Source organism: Phaseolus vulgaris, chromosome 5 (assembly GCF_051622355.1).
Source record: "Phaseolus vulgaris cultivar YP4 chromosome 5, ASM5162235v1, whole genome shotgun sequence".
Taxonomy (NCBI): Eukaryota; Viridiplantae; Streptophyta; class Magnoliopsida; order Fabales; family Fabaceae; genus Phaseolus; species Phaseolus vulgaris.
In genome coordinates, this window is record NC_143502.1 from 18010622 (window position 1) to 18034815 (window position 24194).

At 32.8% G+C, this 24194-nt stretch overlaps 3 protein-coding genes across 3 annotated transcripts; 1 reads left to right on the forward strand and 2 right to left on the reverse strand.

The window, feature by feature from the left end:
- The first annotated feature begins 1254 nt into the window (after window positions 1-1254).
- Window positions 1255-14576, forward strand: LOC137835232 (putative LRR receptor-like serine/threonine-protein kinase At1g53430). Its single transcript, XM_068643635.2, has 24 exons — window positions 1255-1598; window positions 4167-4350; window positions 5045-5116; window positions 8018-8089; window positions 8724-8795; window positions 8876-8947; window positions 9108-9179; window positions 9269-9340; window positions 9426-9497; window positions 9625-9696; window positions 9781-9852; window positions 10740-10811; window positions 10967-11032; window positions 11182-11241; window positions 11322-11360; window positions 11439-11485; window positions 11622-11992; window positions 12221-12416; window positions 12507-12644; window positions 12908-13020; window positions 13143-13353; window positions 13433-13670; window positions 13763-13913; window positions 14037-14576. The coding sequence occupies exons 1-24, from the start codon at window positions 1478-1480 to the stop codon at window positions 14412-14414; spliced, it is 3033 nt and encodes a 1010-aa protein (XP_068499736.1). The 5' UTR covers window positions 1255-1477; the 3' UTR covers window positions 14415-14576.
- LOC150027515 (uncharacterized) lies at window positions 5181-7286 on the reverse strand. Its single transcript, XM_090302029.1, has one exon. It carries the CDS (start codon window positions 7284-7286, stop codon window positions 5469-5471), a length of 1818 nt encoding a protein of 605 aa, XP_090158155.1. The 3' UTR covers window positions 5181-5468.
- Window positions 14577-15308: 732 nt separating the features above from the next.
- LOC137835233 (uncharacterized) lies at window positions 15309-23905 on the reverse strand. Its single transcript, XM_068643637.2, has 7 exons — window positions 22647-23905; window positions 21372-21611; window positions 20048-20137; window positions 17640-17789; window positions 17401-17525; window positions 16350-16479; window positions 15309-15603 (listed from the first exon to the last, which is right to left on the reverse strand). The coding sequence occupies exons 1-7, from the start codon at window positions 23217-23219 to the stop codon at window positions 15478-15480; spliced, it is 1434 nt and encodes a 477-aa protein (XP_068499738.1). The 5' UTR covers window positions 23220-23905; the 3' UTR covers window positions 15309-15477.
- Window positions 23906-24194: the final 289 nt, after the last annotated feature.

Below are 24194 nucleotides of genomic sequence, written 5' to 3' on the forward strand. Positions count from 1 at the left end.
GAGTTCATGCACACTGTGACATATGAGATGCATGGCTTGGGTTGTATTGAACTTACCCTAGTCCTTTCTATTAGATTCACTAGTAATCTTTGGATTGGGTGTTAGTCTCTGGTAGGACTTACTTAATACAGGTCTTCCAGAAGGCGTCAGATGTTATTATGTTTGTTGAATATCCTGGATATGTAGATCCATGTGCGATCTATGTGATTATTTTATGTTGGGATTTGAAGAAGATTGGATAATTCTAAAATTGATTCATATAATTTTGTTTTCTCTTTTGATTTAATTGCGCATATTATAAAATTTTATTTTCACTAGCTTACCCTTGCTCTTCTTGTTGTGTTGTGAACTACGATGATTGTATTATGTACACGAGTAGATGATCATATAGCTGTAAGAGGTCTTGGATGGCTTTAGGATATTTTAAATTTTATATTGTAGATGTTTGTATTTCTAGAAGTCATAATCTTGTAATATGAATATTTTGAAATACTCCAAGTTTGTATATAAACCATTAGAACTTGTATTGTAATAGTTAGATGTTATTTTCTGTGATGTTACAACTTATCTTTTTAAAAAAATATAAATTTTTTGTTATAATTTAAGAAATAAATTAGTCATGAGCACTCATTTTTGTTTGATCTTTTATTTATTTTTTAAAATTATTACTATGAGATCATAATATTATAGACTCTAAAGTGTTATCGTTTATATATAATAATAATAATAATAATAATAATAATAATAATAAAATTTATAATAATATTTATAAATTTACGTCATATAGTAATTTAATAAAATTATAATTTTACAAAATTTATAATATAATATTTATAACAAAAATAATTAAAAAATATAGCACCTGTTTATGCTAGTAAAAATAATAAAATTAGAAAATTACATATATTTTAATATAGTAAAAATATAAATACGTGTGCGAAAGGCATGTATTTTCATTAGTTAATAATTGATAAATAAATTATTAAAATAATTGATTATCCACTCATTATGTAAAAAATTACATCAACCAATTCTAACATAAATTCTTAAAATGATTGGAAAATAATTCTATTAAAAGTCAACAATTTATTATACACAGCTGTCTAGTATGAATTCAAAGAAATTCATGGTGAATAAATTCAAAAAAATGTTAAAAAAATGTCAAAATTGTGAGCGCAAAAATGTCCATTAATTTTAGAAAAAAAATGTATTTTCTTTCTTTCTTTTTAATATGCGATACTTTTATTTCTCTTCACATACCTTTCTGACTGTACTGTTAATGCTAAAGGAAAAAAAATCATCCCTTCGAAAGTTTCTCATACGTCAGACACCCTTTCCCTGGAACAAAATAATCATACCACTTCTTCTTTTTCTCTCTCTTTTTCTTCTTGTCTTCTTTTCTGTTATTCTCTGAAACTCTCTTTGAAGACAACAGATTAAGGAAGTGGTCCTGATCCTGAAATAAGACCTGATCAAGATGCGGTTTGTGATGTCTTCAAGCTCCAAACATGTCTCCCTGATCTTCACTTTTTGCTTTCTGGCTTTGAATCACTTTCAACACTTTGGATCTAATGCTCAACTTATACCACAAGATGAAGGTGCTTACTTAATTTCCATGTTGCTATGCTTTTTTTTGTGTTCGTCTGTGTTAGAAATTGTAACTTCCAAAACTAATAAAGAGAAACTGTTTTTCACTTGAACACCATCTTCACAAAGTTTCAATCTTTATCACATCTAGTGCAAACTCAACTTTCAGAATTCAGTTCATCAACTTACATTGCTGCTTCTGTCACCAGATCCATTGGGAAATCGCCATCTTTTTTTCTGTTATCTTTCTCTTTCATTAACATTCGAGAGTAGTTTCTGTAAGAAAGTTAACATCTAACTTTCTTGAAAGTAAAATAAATTAAAAGATATGTTTGGTTTCTGTGATCTCTGAAGTCATTGAATAGTAACTGTCTTGGCCTTTTAGTTTTCTGGGATTGTTTGGTTCCGATGGACTGCAAGGAAGGAAAGAAAATTAGAAGAGGTAGAAATTATAGAAATTTAAATTGGAAGAGGAGAAATCAAAAGAAAATAAGATTTTGTTTTTTTTTTGTCCGTACATAAGTTTTAATTTATTTATTCAACTAAATAAAAGATATATATCCTTTACTCGGTGCTTTCTCTTCTATTTATGTTATTTCTATCATTGAAGCAAAGAGCTTGTATCTTCTATCATAAACGAAACACGGAATTTGTTTCTTTATTTTATTTGTTGTTTTTGACATTATCAAGTGTTGGAGTGTTCTGAAGATCCAACGAAATCACGACAATTGCTCTGCACTGTTTCATGTGATGTGAGGTAGCATCCTCTCTAAAGGACAAAGGGGCCATAATTTTCTATAATCAAAGCATTTTAGTCTATTATTGGGACCCCCTTTTGAAATTGCAATTTTATTTAACTGGGCTCATAAGAATTCTGAATAAATATTTTTTTACCACGTGTATTTTATCTTTATTTCTTTAATGACTTTCACAACATTGATTAGTATTATAATATCTGTAATTGTAGCTATCTGAAGCCATGAATGAAGTTGAGACAGCTGTTATAAGGTTGAAAATTGTTAAATAAGTGAGGGTAGAGGGCACGTGATTGTGTCTAAACGTGTGGAAGTGAGAGACAATGTGTCAGATTGTGTTCATCCTTTCTTAGATGTTTGCCCTTTTGGTGTAAGCAGTAGTTTTTCTGAAACATAGTTTTAACTTTTTTTTAGCACCTTTTCAGTAGTGAGAGAGTTTTCACTGGGTGAACCTGTGCACATGCATCATTAGTTGAGTAAAACCAATAAAATATGAAGAAAAGTTATATTCTTATACTATAAATAATCCAATCATAAACTGTTATATGATGAAAAAGGTCATATCAATTACCGTTTAAAGCATTTCATACTGTCATGAACATTATTCTCACAAAATTTCTTTTTTTTCTTTTAAAAATAGTTAATAGAGAAATGTCAATTCTTCTACCCAGCTGCATTTAGTAGCCACCTTTCTTTGCAATTCTGTTGATATTTGGCATGCAAAAAGAGAAAAAAAAAACACTACTATTTTGGTCATAAAAGTCCAGCCACAAAGAGAAAGTTAAAATAAATTGTGATGAAAGTATTCTGATAGATATGTGAGTCAAATTACCTGTCAACATGCTCTAACAGTGTTTTATTCCATAGAATAAACATGACATGTATGCATGTATAAAATAATGACGTGTCATGTTTTGTGTCCCTTAAACTATACGATTTCATCAACTTAAGGTTTAGTTATCTTTATTCAGTAATCATGTTTCTTGTTTTATTGACTGGTTTTAGTATAATAATACTTATATGAGAAGGGTTGACAATATGAAATCCGGAAACAGATTATCTTTGCATGCATGCAAAGTTCAACATCTTATATTTATTGGCCATCTTATTTGACTCAGTCAAATTATGCATGAAAAGATAGCATCGTATTCAAATTGATGAGGCAATTGATCATGAGAGTTGAAAAGAATTATTAAATAAAAATTAATTTTAAAAATAAAATATAATTAATTTTTATATTAATTAAAGTAGATATTATTCTAAAAATTAAAAAAATTATTAGTATATAAAAAAATTATTAATATTTAAAATAATTTTTATTATTAATAAAATTTCTAAATTATTAATATTTAATTAACTGTCATGACTTTAATCACTAAATTTAGAATTTAAATTAATTAATAGTTAAATTTTTTATAATTAATTAGATATCAATTTAAAATTAATTTATAAATTCTATTAATAATAAAAACTATTTTAAATATCAATAAATTTTTTAGTATCTAAAATAGTGTCTGTTTTAGTATATAACGATTAATTATTTTTTATAATTATTTTTTATTTTTAAAATTAGTAATTTTATTATAGCATGACCAATTACTTGTTTGCTAATTAAATTTTTTGCTTTTTTTACTACGTGAGTGTTGCTAAATCTTTCTGACAAATGTGAAATACTTTCACATTGTTTTGAAGCACTTTCACATTGTTTTGGTATTTCAAAGAGATTGATTAAATTAATTAGCAACCTAAAATGATTGTATTTTCACATTGTATTTCAGAATTTTACTAACCTAAAATGATTTTTTTTTCCTTGTATATTTGCAGTTAAAATACTCCAAACAATATCAGACAAGGTGGAGAACTTGAATTGGAAAGTTACACAACGTTCCTGCAAAGGGGATAGAGGGTTTGATAACAGGAAGATTTCAAGGAATGAGGAACAAATCATAAGGAATGTCACTTGTGATTGTTCTTTCAACGATGGCACTGTTTGCCATGTAACATCCATGTGAGGCTTTTTTTCTCAGATACCCTCCTATTACTATTTTATTATACAGTTTAACTTTGTGCAACTTTAGACAATTGGTTATGAGTTTGAGAAAACTAAAGAAAAGTTATTCATAACCTCTATTAAATAAAGGATTTGAGTTTTTTGGATACATAAAAATAATTATGCTGTATTTTAAAAAGTAATGCACTAAATTAGTTCTCGGAATTACAAATATTGATAATTTGAAATGGTAGAATTAGATCATTTCAGTCCTACCATTAGCGTTTGATATTTTGATCAACTATTTCTGAATTTAGTTTTGAAGAGTCAACATGGTTCCTGATACTAATACCAGATTGACTGACACTGAAATCTTAGAAACCAACTTGACTGGTGATGCAATTTCAACGACCTAATCAATTTCTAGAAATATAATTTCTCATTCCCAATTTCAGAGAATCTATTAATGTTGACCTAGTGGTGGAGGGTTTTAGGTAATTTGTTTTCTGGTTTTAAGTTCAAATCTCACTGCTTATTTTACTTCTTCTTTTTTATTCTAATCTCGAGAACTAAATAGATAAGTAATCAGAAGTTTAGAGACTAATTTACTGTGTTATTTAAACACCTTTATTTACTTTAACTTCATTAGTGTTTATAAAAGTACATAGAATATTCATTTGAGAATTCTAATAGAACACATTGGCTATGACAGTGCACTGAAGGGTATCAATATATCTGGACCTTTGCCCGATGAATTTGGAAATCTAACTCGACTGCAAATACTGTAAGTGGTTATATATTTTTTATTCCACTTTTTCTAGTTGTATGTGTTGGTGTTGAGGGAATAAAATAGAGCAAGATATTTGTGAACAGAAAATATATATTTTATTTCACTGTTTTTTTCAAATAAGAATACAATCCCTCTAAATAGTCTTACAATAGACTTCTCAAATTCTACCTTCTCTCTCATAAAACCTCTACTATAATTTACATTTAAATCATAGTATAAATGACTTTCAAAACTAGAATTAAAGATAATAATTATTGTCTATTCAGATGCTAAAATAAAACTGATGACGGCTGAAGGTTTTGAGTTTAATGCTAACAAATTCCCCCTTAAACTCAAACCTTTCATATTATTCATTCAGATTGTTGCTTTTCTGATTGTCATCGCTCACATTGCCTCCAATATTTTCCTTCACTGCATCAATCCGTGCAGAATTTTGAATTGAATTACTTTTAATTTTCCAAACAAAATCTTCTCCACTTTCACCCTTTGAATTAAAAGGATTTAAGAAAGACTTTGACTTCAATGAGCTTCGAAGATAATGATTATACCATATTTCTCTTTCAGATGATGTCTCAACACCATTCCATTTATGGTCTTCTCCTAAGTCAAAACCATTATTTTCAAGTAAAACACATGAACCAAAGGGGGCTTTTAATTTGAATTGTAATTCATTCACCTTTTCTTTTTGTGCCAAAAGCAACAAATGGAGTTCTTCAACTTGATTGACTCTACTTTCCTTGTCTTTCTCCATATCAACATATTTTTCTTCCAATTTTGTAAACCTTTTTTCCAAGTTATCAAATTTTGCTTCAACACTCTCCAATAATTTTCCCATACTGAGAATATTATTCTTCAAGTCAGGTACATAAATTTCTGTGACATTTTCTTTGGATTTAAAGGCAATGTGCTCCTCCTCCATTGGATTGAGAGCAAAACTTTTTCCCTTCATTTCAACTTTAAACAAATCTCTGCCATCAACATCTTTGATTAAACAATGTTTATTTTCAAACATCACCTTATAGCCTTTTTCCAACAATTGACCAACACTCAAAAGGTTTTGATCAATCTCTGGCACAAAAAGAACATCTGTAATGATTTTTATACCTTTATAGCTTGTGATAGCTATTGTGCCTTTTCCTTTTACTGCCAGGTGTTCACCATTTCCAATCCTCACCCTTTTAACATCAGTAGTTCTCAATTCCTTGAAGAGTTCCTTGTCATGTGTCATGTGGTTGGTGCAGCCACTGTCAATTAACAAAGATGCACTTGAAATATTGCTGCAAAAACCAGTTGCAACGAAAAGCACATCCTCCTCCTCATTTGCAATTTGAGCCTCTACATCTTGTTGCTCACTTTGATTTCTACAAATAATTGTTTCATGCCCAAGTTGATTGCACTTGTTGCACTTAGCATCAGGTCTTCTCCAACACTTAAACGGTGGATGACCTAACTTGTTGCAATGCTTACAAGGAGGATAATTTCTACCTTTGTTTCTCCAGCCATCTTCATGTTTGACTAGTAAGGCTCCTTCTATTGCTCCATCTTGTCTCATGGCTCTCCTTTGTTCTTGTGCTTGTAAAGCATTTAAGAGCTCTGCAAGAGAAATCTTTGATAGGTCCTTTGTGTTTTCCAGGGTTGTTATGGTGGCTTCAAACCTCTCTGGAACTGTTACAAACAGTTTTTCCACAATTCTTGAATCTTTAAACACAGATCCAAGCAACCTCACTTTGTTGGCAATGGTTAGAAGTCTATCTGAGTACTCTTTTATGGATTCCGACTCCTTCATTTTCTGCAATTCAAACTCTCTGATTAGATTCAGGGCTTGCATTCCCCGAATCCTCTCATCACCTTCATATTCTGCCTTGAGGTAATCCCAGATTTCTTTTGCTGACTTCAAGGACATTATCCTTGTGAATACCATAGGAGATACAGCTGCAAATAGGCATGCTTTTGCCTTTGATCTCTTCATCTTTTTATCTTTCTGTGATTTTATTTGTGCCACCGTAGGGTTTTCTGGAAGGGACTGAATTTCATAGTCCTCTTCTACAGCTTCCCATAAATCCAATGCTTCTAGATAGGTCTCCATACGAACAGCCCACATTTGATAACTGTCTCCATCAAAGGCAGGTGGTGCCATTGCTAAAAAATTTGATCCTCCTTCCATTGGTGCACTCTACTAACCTCACAGATCCCTCAAGAAAATAGCTCCGATACCAATTGTTGGTGTTGAGGGAATAAAACAGAGCAAGATATTTGTGAACAGAAAATATATATTTTATTTCACTGTTGTTTTTCAAATAAGAATACAATCCCTCTAAATAGTCTTACAATAGACTTCTCAAATTCTACCTTCTCTCTCATAAAACCTATACTATAATTTACATTTAAATCATAGTATAAATGACTTTCAAAACTAGAATTAAAGATAATAATTATTGTCTATTCAGATGCTAAAATAAAACTGATGACGGCTGAAGGCTTTGAGTTTAATGCTAACAGTATGTTCACAAATGTTGTCTCTATGTTAGAAAATATTGAATATGAATTAACTAAGTACATAGTTGTTGTAGTAAAAAATGAGGTAGTTACTATGCTATAGTTTTGGGTATCCTAATCATGTGGGATGTTAAGTTAAGCATTTGTTGATAGCCAAATGCATAAGAACTGCAATAAAATTTGAAGTTAAATACCTCCAACAATTTATGAAGTACTGAAAAATTCAACCAAATCAGAAAAATATGGTACAAAACAAATATGAATGGTGAATTGCAATAGTGTTATTTATTTTAACATTAGTAGCATGCATTCTAGTTCTTTCATGTGAAAATGAAGCATTGTTAACTTCAACAAATGCAAATAAATCTACATAGAAAAAACTAACTGAAACTTTTACAGTGATCTCACTCGGAATTATTTTAATGGCTCAATTCCAAAAGCCCTTGGACGCCTCTCATCAGTTGTAGTTCTGTAAGTCATCATTACCTTTAGAGTGGTTTTCTTTTTTAGTAGGTAGTATATGTATGAACTGTAAAAGTAAATGGTTTTTACTTTTTGCTCTGTGATTCAGTCTATTGTTATGTTCATTGACCTTTACAATAATTGTTTTTAACAGTCATCTTGCATTGATTTCTGTTTGGTTGATGATAGTAAAAAAAGTTATACTAGCCATACATAAAAATAAACTCCTTTTGTTATTGAATTTTTGTTTCATACATTGTAATTTTACACTGTCAATCAGTTATAAATCATTCTGAATATGACTTCGAAAAAAAACAAAACAAATGTCAACAATGTTCCTACACATAGCAACATGCATATGGATAATAGGGTACAAAACTTTTATACTATATTCTAATTAAATTATTTTTCCTTGGAAATGGGGTTTGTATGATTTGCCATATTCACATTAATCCAAATCCTTAATGTACAACTGTTACTATAAGGAAGAGTTATCTGAATGTTATGTGTCTAATGTAGACCACACAGTATATGCTTACCTAATAATCAATGATCCTAATTTCCAAGAATCTATAGCAGCTAATGATTAACAAACCAGTAACAGCAAATGAATAATTACATTCTAACAGTTACCATGCTTCAGGTCACTTCTCGGAAACCGACTTACTGGTTCAATTCCTTCAGAAATTAGTGATATGACTAGTCTGCAAGAACTGTAAGCGTTTGAGAAAAATATGATGTCATATTGATTAACATTGGAAGCGGAATAAATATATTTGTAATGCATATTTACAGGAACTTGGAAGATAATCAACTTGAAGGACATCTTCCCCCAAGCCTTGGAAAAATGAGCAATTTGCTGAGATTGTGAGATTATTTGTTTTATTTCAGTAATTTTCATTTGATGTACATAATCAAATTCAATCATTAGTATGTCTTCATTGATGAATAAATATCTACAATTTCTACTGTTTTGCCCACACATGCTTAACTCCTTTTTTTTCATTTCAACTATATGAACATGCAGACTTCTCTCCGCAAATAATTTCACAGGGACGATACCAGAAGCATATGGAAAACTAAAGAATCTCACTCAGTTGTGAGTGATAGGATATGATGCAATAAAATTTCTTCCTAAGTTTTTATTTTGTCTTGTTAAATTGTGAAACCACTCCACATTTTGTGCAGTAGGATAGATGGGAGCACTTTGTCTGGGAAGATACCCAGTTTTATTGGGAACTGGACCAAACTTGATAGACTGTGAGTCTAAATGACCTTTTCTCCCTTGAAGAATCAAATAATGCTATATTTGCATTGTATTACTGAGAAAACTTTGTTTTTGAAGGGATTTGCAGGGCACATCCTTGGAAGGTCCAATTCCTTCTGTCATATCTGAATTGATCTATTTGACAGAACTGTTAGTACTTTCCCCTTTTTAAAATATTCCAAATTATTACATTTTGTCTGCATTTTAAAATGGCTAGGGAATGCAATCTCCAATAGAGAAACATTTTCTTTTCATTGATGAAACATTTATATATCAGGAGAATATCTGATTTGAAGGGACCAACCATGACATTTCCTAATCTGACGAATATGAAACTCTTGCAAAGACTGTGAGTTGAAAACATCATCGCTCTTACGTGAAGAACTGTATAATTCATTCAGGCTTTTAATGTTTGGTTTTTGTTCTTACTCAGAGAATTGAGAAATTGCTTAATTACTGGTCAAATTCCTAGTTACATTGGAGAAATGCAAAGTTTAAAAACTCTGTAAGTTGCATCTGGAGTATTTACTGGCTATATATGCTTTAAGCTTTTTTTATAGACCCGTTTACCAATCTCATTATTATCAATTAAATTTTAGTTTACAAAAACACAAGTACCTATGTGTGTGTATAAAGAGACGAGTCTGCTTGATACTTTTTTTGCCTGGCCCTCAGTGAGATGGTAATGTAAGAAGAAAATTCAGGTTGCAATCATAATGAATAATGAGAGAAGTTGAAACCATCATACACAATTAAGGATCTAGAAGTAACTCTGTGATACTGTGATCCTTTTATTATCTTCAATTCTACTGTCTGAGTTTTTTGACAAATACACACATTTGTAGGTAGCACCTTTTCTCCCCCCCTTTTCTTTTCTATCCCTAATTGCTTTAAAGGGTCAATTCTTGTTTGATTAAGCTTATGACCACTGAATTACTTCATTATAAAGACCAGTAAATAATTTGAATCCAATTAATTTTGTGATTAGCACTTCTTTGCTTCTTTGGTAATCATTGCTAAATATTTTTCAAAGACTTATTTTTCGACACTCTTCAGCTGTTTGTGTAGTAGTTTGAAAAGCTATTTTTTTAAACTATTGAACCAAAATCATTACAAATGGGAACATGTCCTATAAGGTGACTGATTTTTTAATTAGTTATATCATTATAATGATAGCATATAAAACAAGGATGTGATATAAATTTTATCATACATCATCTGTGCAAATTATCTGTAGTATTGTGTTCCAATTTCAAAAGGCGAGCAAAAAGAGAAAAAATTTAGAAGTTATTGGAACCTTGAAATTACCTCTCATCACATTCTCTGCTGCTACAATTTGACTGTGGCATGTGCCATTACTTCATCGTAGTAATTATTCTTTTTTTGGTTCAGAGATCTGAGCTCCAACATGCTGACTGGTCCAATCCCAGATTCGTTACAGGACATGGAAAAAATAAATTACTTGTAAGTGCATATTTTCATTTTCCGGCTAGAAGATTAACTGAAAGGATGTTGTGGATGTTCCTACAAATAATTTGATCTCAAGAATGTTTGTTGCTTTTTCTCGATTGAATTTTCTCTCTCTGATGTAATGAGACATGTGTTCATGATGGATATAGGTTTCTAACTAACAATTCTCTAAGTGGACGAATTCCTGATTGGATACAAGACTTCAAACAGAACATGTAAGCATATTTCCTTGAATTTTTACCACCCTCTTAATTTCATACTTTGCTACTCCAGACTCACTTGTTGACATTCATCTTATGCTTAGTCTTTAGAATTAGAATTCTTTGAATCATGAAATTTAATCTCACTTTATCTTCTCTTTCAGTGATTTATCTTTGAACAATTTTAGTGAGAGTTTTTCAAATGGTTGCCAGATCTTGGATGTGTAAGCTTCTTCTTGTCTAGAAATTATTTAAGCATTTCACCTATGTCAATGCTAAGCATGGTATTATTATTATTGAGCAGGAACTTAGCTTCAAGCCTCACGCCCTCAGCAAACACTTCGTATGTTCTTTCTTGTGATCTAGTTTTAATTCAATATCAACTTTAAATCATCTGTTGAACTAACTATATATCTTGCAGATCGTCTTGTTTGAAGATGGGCCAACCTTGTTCTGGAAAACCCCGGTGTAAGTGTCTAGACTTGGAAAGTAATCATGTTTCATAAACTACAATGGTTTTGTCGATGAAATTATTATAGTTGCTTTTTCATTAAGCTTAGGCATTTTTCTTCATAAACTATTCACTTTCACTGTGTCTCTGCAGCTCATTCACTGTTCATAAACTGTGGAGGACCTGAAATAGAGTTTGAGGGCAATGAATATAAAGCCGACCTCAGTCTACGAGGCATATCAAACTATGTTCTTAGTGATGATGGCAAATGGGCATATAGCAGCACTGGAGTATATCTAGGAAGGGATAAGGCTGATTATGTAGCAAAAAATCAGTTTAATCTGATTATTAATGGCTCTGAATACTACCAAACAGCCCGCATGGCCCCACTATATCTTAATTATTATGGTCTTTGTATGCTGAATGGCAATTATAAAGTGAAACTTCATTTTGCTGAGATAACATTCTCTGATGACAATGCATTTACCAGCCTTGGAAAGCGTGTCTTTGATGTTTCAATCCAAGTGAGTAATGAAGCAAACAGTTTGTTACATATATTATGTTAGGACTTAAGTACAAGAGGAGTCTAACCCAAAAAGACTAGTCCACTAGGTGGGAGAGTCTCAAGACTTAAGTACCACATCAAGTAGCTCATCCAAGTGACTCTTAACATATTATACTCGTTTTCTATCTGGTTTTCCAATTAAGCTAGAGTTCTGAAGGTAGATATTTTCATTACTGTACCTTGACAGGGTTTTAAATATTTGAAAGATTTTAACATTGTGAAAGAAGCTGGTGGAGTTGGTAAGGGAATCACCAGGGAGTTTAATGTGAATGTTACCCACAACACCTTGGAAATCCACTTCTCCTGGGCAGGTAAAGGAACTAATGCTATTCCAGTAAGAGGTATATATGGACCTCTTATATCCGCGATCACTGTGACCCCAAGTAAGTAGCTTTGATAACAATGATTTACTCTTTGAAATCAATAAATACCTTGTCTTTTCATGTCAAGTAAACATTTCCACTTTGATGTAGACTTTAAAGTTCCTTCATATGGGCTGTCTACTGGAGCAATTGCTGGAATTGTGGTTGGGATATGTGTGTTCATCATATTGATACTCCTTGCACTTTGGAAGATGGGTTTCCTATGTGGGAAAGATGAAACCGACCAAGGTAAGATTAAAGTCCAAAGGAAGTTTTAAAGTCAATCTTGACGAATATGCATTTTTTATAATCTTATAATATTGTAATAGGCATACTTTTGTAGATATTAATATCAGATTATATTACAACAAAAAATTCACTGTAGAGATCTAAATTATGGTGATTTGAAGTTCAGAAGAAAAACAGTCTTGGGTTATCATAAAAACAATTCTCCAATTTCTCTATTTTAACTTGATACTTTTCATTGATTAGCTACATCTACCTTGTTGCAGAACTTATAGGTTTGAAGACAGGTTATTTCAGTTTAAGACAGATTAAAGCTGCTACTAAGAACTTCGATCCAGCAAATAAGATAGGTGAAGGAGGCTTTGGACCAGTATACAAGGTAACTTTGGATAGATTACAATCATCTCAAGCTGTATCAAATTTTGAAACACTAGGGTTGAATCTTTTATCCCCAATATGTCACAAATAAAAACATGTACTCAAGACATTGTTTATTCACAGGGTGTACTGTCAGACGGTGCTGTGATTGCTGTTAAGCAGCTTTCCTCCAAATCAAAGCAAGGGAATCGCGAATTCATCAATGAAATAGGCATGATATCTGCTTTGCAGCATCCAAATCTTGTGAAACTTTATGGCTGTTGCATTGAAGGGAACCAGTTGCTTCTAGTATATGAATATATGGAGAACAATAGTCTTGCTCGTGCACTTTTTGGTAAATGCATCATGAACATCTTTGGTTGTGTATGCCGCTACCAAGTTAAAATCCAACTGAAAAAGCTTTTCTCTTCTAGGTAAAGAACACGAGAGAATGCAATTGGACTGGCCCAGAAGAATGAAGATTTGTGTGGGGATTGCAAAGGGATTAGCCTATCTCCATGAGGAGTCAAGGTTGAAAATAGTACACAGAGATATTAAAGCAACCAATGTCTTGCTTGATAAGCATATGAAAGCCAAGATCTCTGACTTTGGTTTAGCCAAACTTGATGAAGAAGAGAATACCCATATTAGTACAAGAATAGCTGGGACAATGTTAGTACTATGCCAAAGGATTCTAGACTTTGTTCGTCATTTCATTGTTTTTTGAAATCACTGACACAAGGGTGCTAAATGTTTCTTACCAGTGGTTACATGGCTCCTGAGTATGCTATGCGGGGTTACTTGACTGACAAAGCAGATGTCTATAGCTTTGGTGTTGTAGCTTTAGAGATTGTTAGTGGAAAGAGCAACACAAATTACAGGCCAAAGGAGGAGTTTGTGTATCTTTTGGATTGGGTAAGTTACACTTTAAATGTAGACATTATTTTATGTTTCTCTTTTCTTATGTTGTGGTTTCTTTGTTTCATAGTTTATGATTAGTTTGAAATTTCTAATACTATTCGTTGCATGTCATTCAAGGCCTATGTTCTCCAAGAGCAAGGAAACCTTCTGGATTTGGTGGATCCAAGTCTTGGTTCAAAGTACTCCTCAGAAGAGGCCATGAGAATGCTGCAGTTAGCACTCTTGTGCACCAATCCTTCTCCCACTCTTAGACCGCCTATGTCATCGGTAGTGAGCATGCTTGAGGGAAAAAGTCCAATTCAACCACCACCAATAATCAAAGGCAGTGACTATGCACAAGATGCGAGATTTAAATCTTTTGAGTTGCTATCACAAGACAGCCAAACTCATGTCTCTTCTGCTTTCTCACAAGATAGCATGGAGCAAAGAAGCAAGTCAATGGGGGGACCATGGGCTGAAATGCCTCCATTTGATAGCAAGAAAGGTCGAATATGATATAAAACAATCAAATGTAGTTTTAGATGGATATTACTGTTGAGTACACACGGATGAATTAGAAGGCTTAGAGATATGATCACAGCCTTATAGTTTGTCACCGATTTAATTATTAATATGTTAAATATTGGAATTATAAAATTTGTAATTATTTTTTTAAAATGTCTTAAATTTAAATAGCAGAACTGACTTAAAAAATGTAATTTTAAAACAATTCTAATGATACTCGTTGAAATTCATTCAAACGAAAACTAATGGTAGAAAACCACGAAGTCGTAATTTGTGTATTTAAAGTTAAACATCTTAAGCTGCATGGAAGAAACCCAGCTTGTCAGAACGACATCTCTTAACACCAAATTGACAATTGCAACAGCGTAATACTAAGTATTCTCATCATGAAGAAAGAAATCAAAGTTTGATTGAATTGTTTTTCTTGTTTATATTACGGATGGTGCCTTCTTGGTTCCTAGGACAGAAGCTCTTCCAGGATTTTTACATTCTCCACTTCCAATGAAAGATGAATTAAGAACATTTTTGCCAGCGACCTGATTGAAACAAAACAGCTTTGTTCTTCATCAAGATTATTTAATTCAGCTTGAGTCCAATTTTGAAGAAATATAAATCAAACCTAAGAAAGAAAGAAAAAGATTGATTTGGATTCTAATTTTAACTTAGAACAAATCTAATCGATCCTTTCGGAGAAGTTTAAGTTCATTTTACAAAAGGGAAAATCCTTCCCTAGTAAATAATATATCAACTACCATTAGGATGTGAATGTTAATGCTAATCTAAAAAAATTAACAATGAGGAATACTACAATATTGGAATCTAACTTTTAGAAGTTAAAGCCTGCAAAATAATTAGAAACTCAATTAAGTACACCAGGCTCCAAAATGACAAACTAATACACTACCAACCAAGGCAGGATTTTCTATTCACATAAGACTGTAAGCTTTGTTGTTAGGATTGTTCTTTTGGATTTCCTGCAAGTACTGTCCAGGAATCAAACCTATGTACACTTCATGCAAATATAAAACAGATCGTACCAAACACTAGAAGGCTATCAAAACTCAATGCCACTATTTATTTGAATGGAGAAGGAAGGGCGCCCAACGGTAGAGAGAGGCGCATCAACTCTTAGAACAAGACCCGAGTTCCCCACATTTCCATTCCACTTTGATCTGCCAATCTGAATAATACAATATAACAAGAGAGACGAACCATTTAGATTACGATACATAAGCAAGATCCTTTCACAGTGAACTTTGGAAATAATAGTCAAGAATTAGTGCCAATAAAAATATACAATTGTAATAAAGCATCAAATAATCAATATCAACGTTGATAAATATTCGTGAACTGGTGTAGTAATAGAAACTGAAAAAGGTCCAAATATGGTAATCCAATATACCACACATTAAACATTTAGATTCACATTAGATGCCTTATTACTTCCTTTATTTTGTTATCAAGCGACTACTATGCTAAACACTACAGAATTTACTTCCTACTTTCTTCTTACTCACGCACATATACCTATGAAGCTCAGATACAACAATTTATTCAAATTTAGGAGTCAAGGATATATTAAAAAATTATAAAATATTTAATACAGATATAGAATCAAATAGACATTGATACTTTCTTATTAATTCATAACTATGATGATCACAATTTACAAAAAAGACATTTGTGATCATAACAAATGAACATAGTTTTATCATAATCAATAAAAGCAATTAAGGATAGTTTTTATCATAAACTCCAAATCCTAAACCTTAAGGTACAACGCAACACTTATTCAGTCTACACACTAGTAGCTTACAATTCAGAAGCTCCTTATTCTATCATAACACATGTTTTTACAGCATTAGGAAACATCGAAAATGAGTCCTACATAATTCAGGAAGTGATGCTCATTCAGAAACAACTTACAGATACTGAGGCAAATGCAGAAGGATAAGTCATGAAAGCACATCCACAAATTAGATTAAGTTTCTCTTTAACTGAATGAATGAGCTCCGCCCGCAACCCTGGATTGCTTCCACCAAGAGTAGGACACAAACTGACCAAACAGCAATTATAAAAGAAATATCAGGGGGTATAAAAGAAATTGCAAATACAAGTTTCGGAGACAATAATGAAATGCACCAAAAGATTAGATGCATTGGAGACATTTAATGCATGCTTTATTTTCCAGAATTTGTATTTTGCCAACAGCTTTTTCTTAAAAGCTTAAGCTCTCTCGGCGAGATTTTGATAAAAAATAATTTTGAAATAAAATACAAACTAATCCAAAACACACTTAGTGATTATTTATAAGAAAAACAAATGTAACAAAATGGGCTAAGCCCACCAAGTAAATCAGCTAGATGGATTGCATGACCCTATTGCCCTTGATCAAAAACCAAATTTTCAAGGAATAAAGATATCACTTACCATAAGATCCCTTTTTTAAAAATTTCTGCCCATGTGTCCTCAGAATATTTGAAACAAATGGTTTTGGGTACAGAGGAAAAGTGGATACAACAAAAACACATTGGTATTCAGGACACTACAAGTTACATTACGTATCCAAATTGCTCTATTATAAAAAAAATCTTATTATGGAATCGAGCATGGCAGATTACACAGTCCATTGCTTCATCAAACAGGCTTAAAATAAAGAAAGACAACTTCAAAATCCTTTTTTTCCTCACATGAATGCAACCATCAAACTACACTACATTTTATTTTTTTAGATAAAGAACTATACTTTCAAAACTGTGGCATACTATCTGAATACAAAGTTTGAATTTTGTAGCAAAGAACTTCATCCACACTTGGAGGAGACAATTTTATCTAAATTGGAGAAATTAATTTCAACTAAGTGAAACAGCCCAAATATTTTCTCCACTGTGTAACGTTAAGAAAATGCCTTAACAACACCTATGATAACCACAGTGTACCATGCTCCTTTCACCTTGCCCCAAATGTAACATCTTACCTGAATTGAATGGATGGTCTCACCATAAGACCAGATCTCTTCCAAGCCAAGGCTTGAGCAAGACCCAAAGAAAATGATTTGTCAGGCCATTGTACCATTGGTGTGATTCTTGTTCCCCACTTGTTCTAAAAAAAATTGAAGAGTAGCCAATATTAAATCCAGTGCAGAAGGAAATCAGGCTAACATTGTGAAATCCAAACACCATTTAATCAGAGCCTTCAATAACCTTGAATTCTAACCTTGCATGAAAAGCTGAATCTCATTTCACCAGGATATTGACCCTGAGCTTGAAGAAGACCTCCGCAAACAGGAAGGAAAGCACTGGTACTTAGACCCTCACCAGATACGTAGGTTAGTTGCCCGTTAGGAAATTGAAGATCCACGAATGACTGGGTGCAGAAAGAGGGAGAAAAATAATTAAGACAGGAAAGTTATTTCAGGGTGATTAAAGAGTAGACAAACATTAATCTTAGTTTCTTACTGACTTATGCCAAGAGATTTGCCCATGTAAAGTAAGTTATATTTACCTAAATGTCAAATTCAGTATTTTATGGCACATAGCATTAAAAAGAACCAAGTAACAACTGAAACAATGACAGCTCAGTCATAATCATCAGACAGAATGCCAAGAAACAGTACAAGCATGTCAAACCAAAACAGAGGAAACACAAATAAAACAGCCTAATGAACCCAATTGCAACGGTGTAGTGGTGAAAATAAGCAATAAGGAATGAGATTAGCAGATGGTGTGGTGAGGCAAAAAGACAACAGACATGGAAAAAAGATTTGTTAACGCCAGACCAAATTCAATTGGTGTGAAAGCAAATGGGTAAGGTTTAGTGGTTTAACCATAGTTAAACTGGTAATATTTAAATAATATCATTTTTTATTTTTAATACAATACATTAAGGAATATTAAACAACAAATAAAAAAATAGTAGAATATAATACTGATATGTGGTTTGGAATAATGAATTCCAAAATACAGAACACAAACTCCAATTCAAACAAATATTATTAGACCCTAATTCCAATAGATATGGAAACAAATCATTCAGTATAATGAAATATATGGATAGGAAAACACTCCTAAGATAATCTAAAACAGTCCAAATACTTTCTAACATGAAAAACAGATTTTGAGATCATCTACAATAATGAGATTATGAGACATTTTCTATACATTTTAGTCCAACAAGCTCCAGACTAAGTTCAATTGGAAGTTTAGCAAACTGAAAATTAGATTCAGAATTGTTGAGTATATTTCACTATGAATCTTCAATGCATTTCGATGACATTTTGCAGTTTGTTCAATGTTAGAGAACAAGTGTAATAAAATATTGTTCGATAAAAATTGGGAAACCATTTTAAGAAATTTCAAATAAAGAGAGGAAATGGTGGTTGGATAAGAAATACTGATACTTTTTTTCAAGTTTTAATAATCAATAACAAGTTTTAGTGGCACTATAGTAGAAAGATTGTAAATAAAGCGGACAAATAGCTGCTGTCCTTGCTCTAGTGGCATTACAATGAAATAAGCTTTAAACACCAATTTTTACCCCCTAAAACGTAGTTGAGTTACTTTGGGTAAAATTGTGATTTCTCTCACCATTTTCTAGTGCCTTCTTTGCAACAATATCATATTACCTTCTTTTTTAGTCTTTTGACCATTCATCCTTCACATCCTGATATCTCTTTTTCCTTTTAGACTTTCTAGTTCATATTCCCCTAAGTTTTACCTTTCCCAACTAATTTCAACATCTTTGATTTTTTGACCTCATTACTGTGATCTTGTTCAACCTGGAAGAATGATGGTGATTTAGTATGTAAAGAGTGACATCATATATCAATGGTTTCTTCAACATTTTTTTTTCTTTTTGAGTATTTACATGTATAATATAACTTGTTTATTTTGTATTATAGTATTTCAAATAGCAGTCACCATCTTTCATTACTTTTCTGTTCTTTTCCAGCTAATTTCACAATCTTTCATTTTTTGACCTCATTATTGTGATCTTGTTGAACTTAGAAGAATGATGGCGATTGGGTATGTAAACAGTGACATATTATTTATCATTAGTTTCTTTAACATTTTTTAATTTTTTTTTTTTGTATTTACGTGTACAATATAACTTACTTATTTTGTATTATAATACTTAAAATGGCAGTCATCCCACTTTCTACTATGGAGTTTTCAAATATGATCACTACGGCCACTTATAACTAAGGTTTTAAATCCAATCGGAATCAATTAGTTTGTAACCTTTGAATAGTATACCCATTAAACTAGTTTTGACTTTAGAAAAATGATCCAGCATAAGCAGTTTTTAACCCGAACACCATATTTTAAAAACATTAAAGATCGACCAACCAAGAAAATTCTACCAAGTCAAATGTTCAGTAATGAACTTAAATAACAACGAAACAAGAGTATGATGGGTGAAGAATTACATCTTAGGGTAAGATTATTATAGGTCTATATTTGAATAATCAGGTAAGAAAAGCAAATTGAGTTCTAAAGAAAAGTAAGCACTTAATTGGTGGTAGACTAATATCATCAAATTCATCATCATGGCACTGTGTAAATAAATAAAAAATAGAACAAACAATTTTAAAGGCATCACAACAGCATAATCAATCAACTTACACAAGCTACAGGATTCAGGCAAAGCATGGACATTAACAGCCACCTTCTGTGCTTTGACCACACTGCTGGACACAAAGAATGCATTCCATTCTGACCACAAAAATAATGACCATGTAAGCTAAGAAGAAGCTAAATTTGGGCGATAAGCACTACGTGGAACATCTACAAGCAATATAACAGAGATGATGTAGACTAAATAAGAAGCTCTAAAAAATAACTAAATAATTATACCAAGTACGAGAGAGTAATTTCAACAAGAAAAACTAGGCATACAAACTATATTATCAATTGCTATTGTCATAAAAGAGTACATGAATCATTATAATGTTCAAGATGAATAACCATAGTAACATGGGCATCATTTCAGCCTATTTTATAATAGCTTGGACAGGAAATCTCGTTAACAACTCAATGAGAATAGTGCTCAATGCTCAAATGCATATGGTCCAATGAAGCCCACATACTCAGAAAAGTTAAAAAGTATCACTGTCCAACACATCTGATACCAATAACACATTCAATCCTTCCCAACATGCATCCAAAAAATATTGATTATTTTTAAAAAAAATTACTTGATATGGCCGTGCAATTCAAGGTACAACTTCATAGCCAATAGACACTTACTACAATTTTTATTGTTAAATTTTGTCTGCCTTGACCTTTATATCTTCTACCGTGTAAGTTGCTCCAAATCATGCAATTCAACAAGCCCCCGAACCGTGACTAGTAGGGCATGAAAACAACACACCCAATATCAAATGCATCTAAGGTAGTGAACAGTAGACAATTCTATAGGGCCAAAACTTCTTTTGGACACGGCTATTGATGTTTTTGTGACATTTTCATCTTAGAAGATTATATGTAATAATATGGGTGGAGGAGACGTATGTACTGGGCTTACGTGTTACGGTCACATATATGTTTATTATAAATTATGATCGTCATCTAATAACTATTGATATGTTTATATATTAATGTCAATATCTAATCTCTTTACAAATATCATGCATTTATATAAATGCCTGTTGCCCATTATCTTGACTTTGCTATATCTTGATTCTCGAAAAAGGATTTGTATGTATCCATCATACCCATATCGTATTACGCATCTGGCTTATTAGGACAACAGATTTAGTAAGAAGACTTTTTATCAGGACATATGAAAGACTTTTTTTCTAACTAGACTCCAAGACAATGGCCACACAGTTGCTTTCAATGATAAAAAATAAAACACAATGGCTATGAACATGCTTTTATACCCCCTTCCCTATATATTACCAATTTTGTAGCAAAGTCCAATTAGCCAGAAGAATGTTATCTTTACCTTTCTATCATAGCCATACCACAGCAAGTGCTGCTTTGACAAATGAACAGGCAAGAGAAGAGTTGAATCTCGGATAAAGAGGAGCGGTCCAAGCTGAACCAAGAAAAGAGATGAATTTTCATTTCCAGAAGTAGAACCACCATGTGATGCCTCTAATCTCCATAAATCTCCCCTTGCAACTAAAGAACCCTCCACTTCATGAGTTCTACTATCATAAGTTGATGTAAAATTTATGATTCCCTATACAAGACAAAATATAACCAGTAAATGAAATAGATAGCGTAAGAATACAACAATGAAAAAGAGAATTTAGCCGCATAAAATAAAGATTCCAGAGCTTGCACATTTTCCACATAAATTTCAAAATAAACGTTAAAAATAAGAAATGTTTCCAAACTATCAAGCAAAATTTGAAAACTAGTTGGCAATATATTAAATTGTACCATGAAGGAACTCAATATAAGTCTCTGCCCCAGAGATTATAACTTAACATCAAGATCAATAATACAATCGCTATACTCAATTGCTAATGCGGTCAATGTCATAAACAAATAATTTACTCTGACCTAGTAAGTGCAAGTATCATTATTAAAATTACAAGTTCTTTGCTGCATGTATCATAGGAAAAGTTGAGGGCATTGAAGAGAAAATAAAATTCTAAGTACAGATGATAAAGAAACCATTTGCTCAACTAAGTTTTCCCGTTATGAAAAACATGACTTGTGCAACTATATTAAAACCCGAGATGCCACTGCACAACTCGATCATGAATCCCAAAAAGAAAACTGTAGAAGCAAGCAATGAACAGAAAATGACTCCAATGCAAATTCATAAAGGTTAACAATTCTCTGCGACTGTAGGGGCTCAGGAGGTTCCCCAAGAGCTTGGGTGTTTATCAGGTCACGTCTTGCATCAACATAAACAAAAACACAACAAAGACCAAGGACAGACCCTCCTCACAATGACATTTAACACCAAAATCTCACCATCAAAAGCACAATCTAATCAGAATAACCACTTGATCTAAAACAGAATAAGATTTTAGTAATAAAAACTGTTTCTTTTGCGCATGAACACCAAAATTGCACAGTAAACCATAGCAAGAAACTACTTTAATAGCTCTTCTACAATCATAAATGCTCCCCTCCCATTACACTAACAACTATTTATCACTCCATCAACAAACAAGCAATTAAACAGCAACAGTTGATCACTTCCACATCCAAAAATCAATCTGCAAATAAACAAACATTTAATCCAAAACCAAGGGTTTACCTGACGCCGGCCCAGAAGACCAATAGAGCCAATGTTAAACCCACCACCACCCTCTTCCTCAGCGCTTCCACCGCCAGCGCCACTAACACTCTCAGCAAACCCATGATTCTTCAACCTCTCACTAAGCGACCCCAACCCCAAATCCTCCGGCACAGCAACCCCAACTCCTCCTCTCTGCCATCCCTTATCCCCACCCTCCACTCTCACCGAACTCTCCTCGTGCTTGAACGGCACTGGCACCGGCAACGACCGGAAAAACTGCTGAACCAAGCCATTCAAGCTGGCCCCAAAGTCCGCCCCAGCCTGCCCAATCCTGTTCCCGATGTCGAAAATCGCCGACACGCCATTGATCCCGTATTCCTGAGTCGCCAAAGCGAAATCCCTCTTCCCGAAGCTCTGCGATGGAAACTCCAAATCGAAGAGCTTGGATTGCGAAGGGTGCGGCCACACGAATTGCGGAGGATTCATATGCGTATGAATCAATCCGCTGAAACCCTGGGCAAGGCGGTCAGCCAGGTCCTGCCCGTGACGCTGCACCTCTTCCCATGCCTCAAACGACCTTTCCACAGACATCTTCTTTCTCAACAAAACTCTCTAACTTTCCATTAGGGTTTCACTTACAATCCCTACTCTAATTTATATAACACGACTCAATCAAATCAAAGCATCGATGACTGAATCTGAATCTAACTATTTTATTTCAAAACAAAAAGAATACAAGATAAAGGACAGATTCTTCAACAAATCTCACAAACTTTTCAAACGGTGTAGGATTTTGGTTTCACTTAAGCTCGCAAATGCAATCGAGAGAAAACGAATCAACGAGCGAAAAGACTAAACCTCAACAACTAACCTAAAATAACAGAAATAAAATACACAAGAAATGATTGTTCTTAAGAATTCAAAAATTAACGAATCAAAGCGATGAACAGTGAATTTGGAAGGGATGGTGAATGAGAAGGTCGTGGTGGCGGTTGCGAAGTGAAGTAGTTGAAGGAAACGGTGAGAATGATAAATGGAAATGGGAGGGGATGCGCGATGCGCACGGGGTTTGGTTTAGCGACACGTTGCGTACGATTAGTGTAGTGTAATGGATGAGGAGGACCAAGATTTTTTTTAGCTGAAGGAAGTGACAGTGATAAAAAAAAAGTGATAATAATGGAGAACGGAACTGGTCTCCAGAAAAATACAAACAAATAGCACAGCCAATGAGAATGCGTGAATGCTCGACACATTACGCGTGCCCACACCACACAAGCAAATTGAATCTCCAATTTCAAAGATTTTTTTATTATAGCATGGGATTTTTTCTTCTTTGTGTATAGAAAATGTCAATTCACTCTAAAGAGTAATTCTATTTTTTTATTTTTTTTCATTTAATAATTAAATATTTATTGTCGTAATTTGCAATTGGTTCTTGTCGATTATATTTTCGGTTTTTCTTAGTTATTTGTGTTGAGTTGAATTTACGGTATCGATATAGAATACGAGAAAAGACGTTGAACCTTGGAAGTTTTTTAAGGTTGACGTAATTTTCAGTTTTAGTTT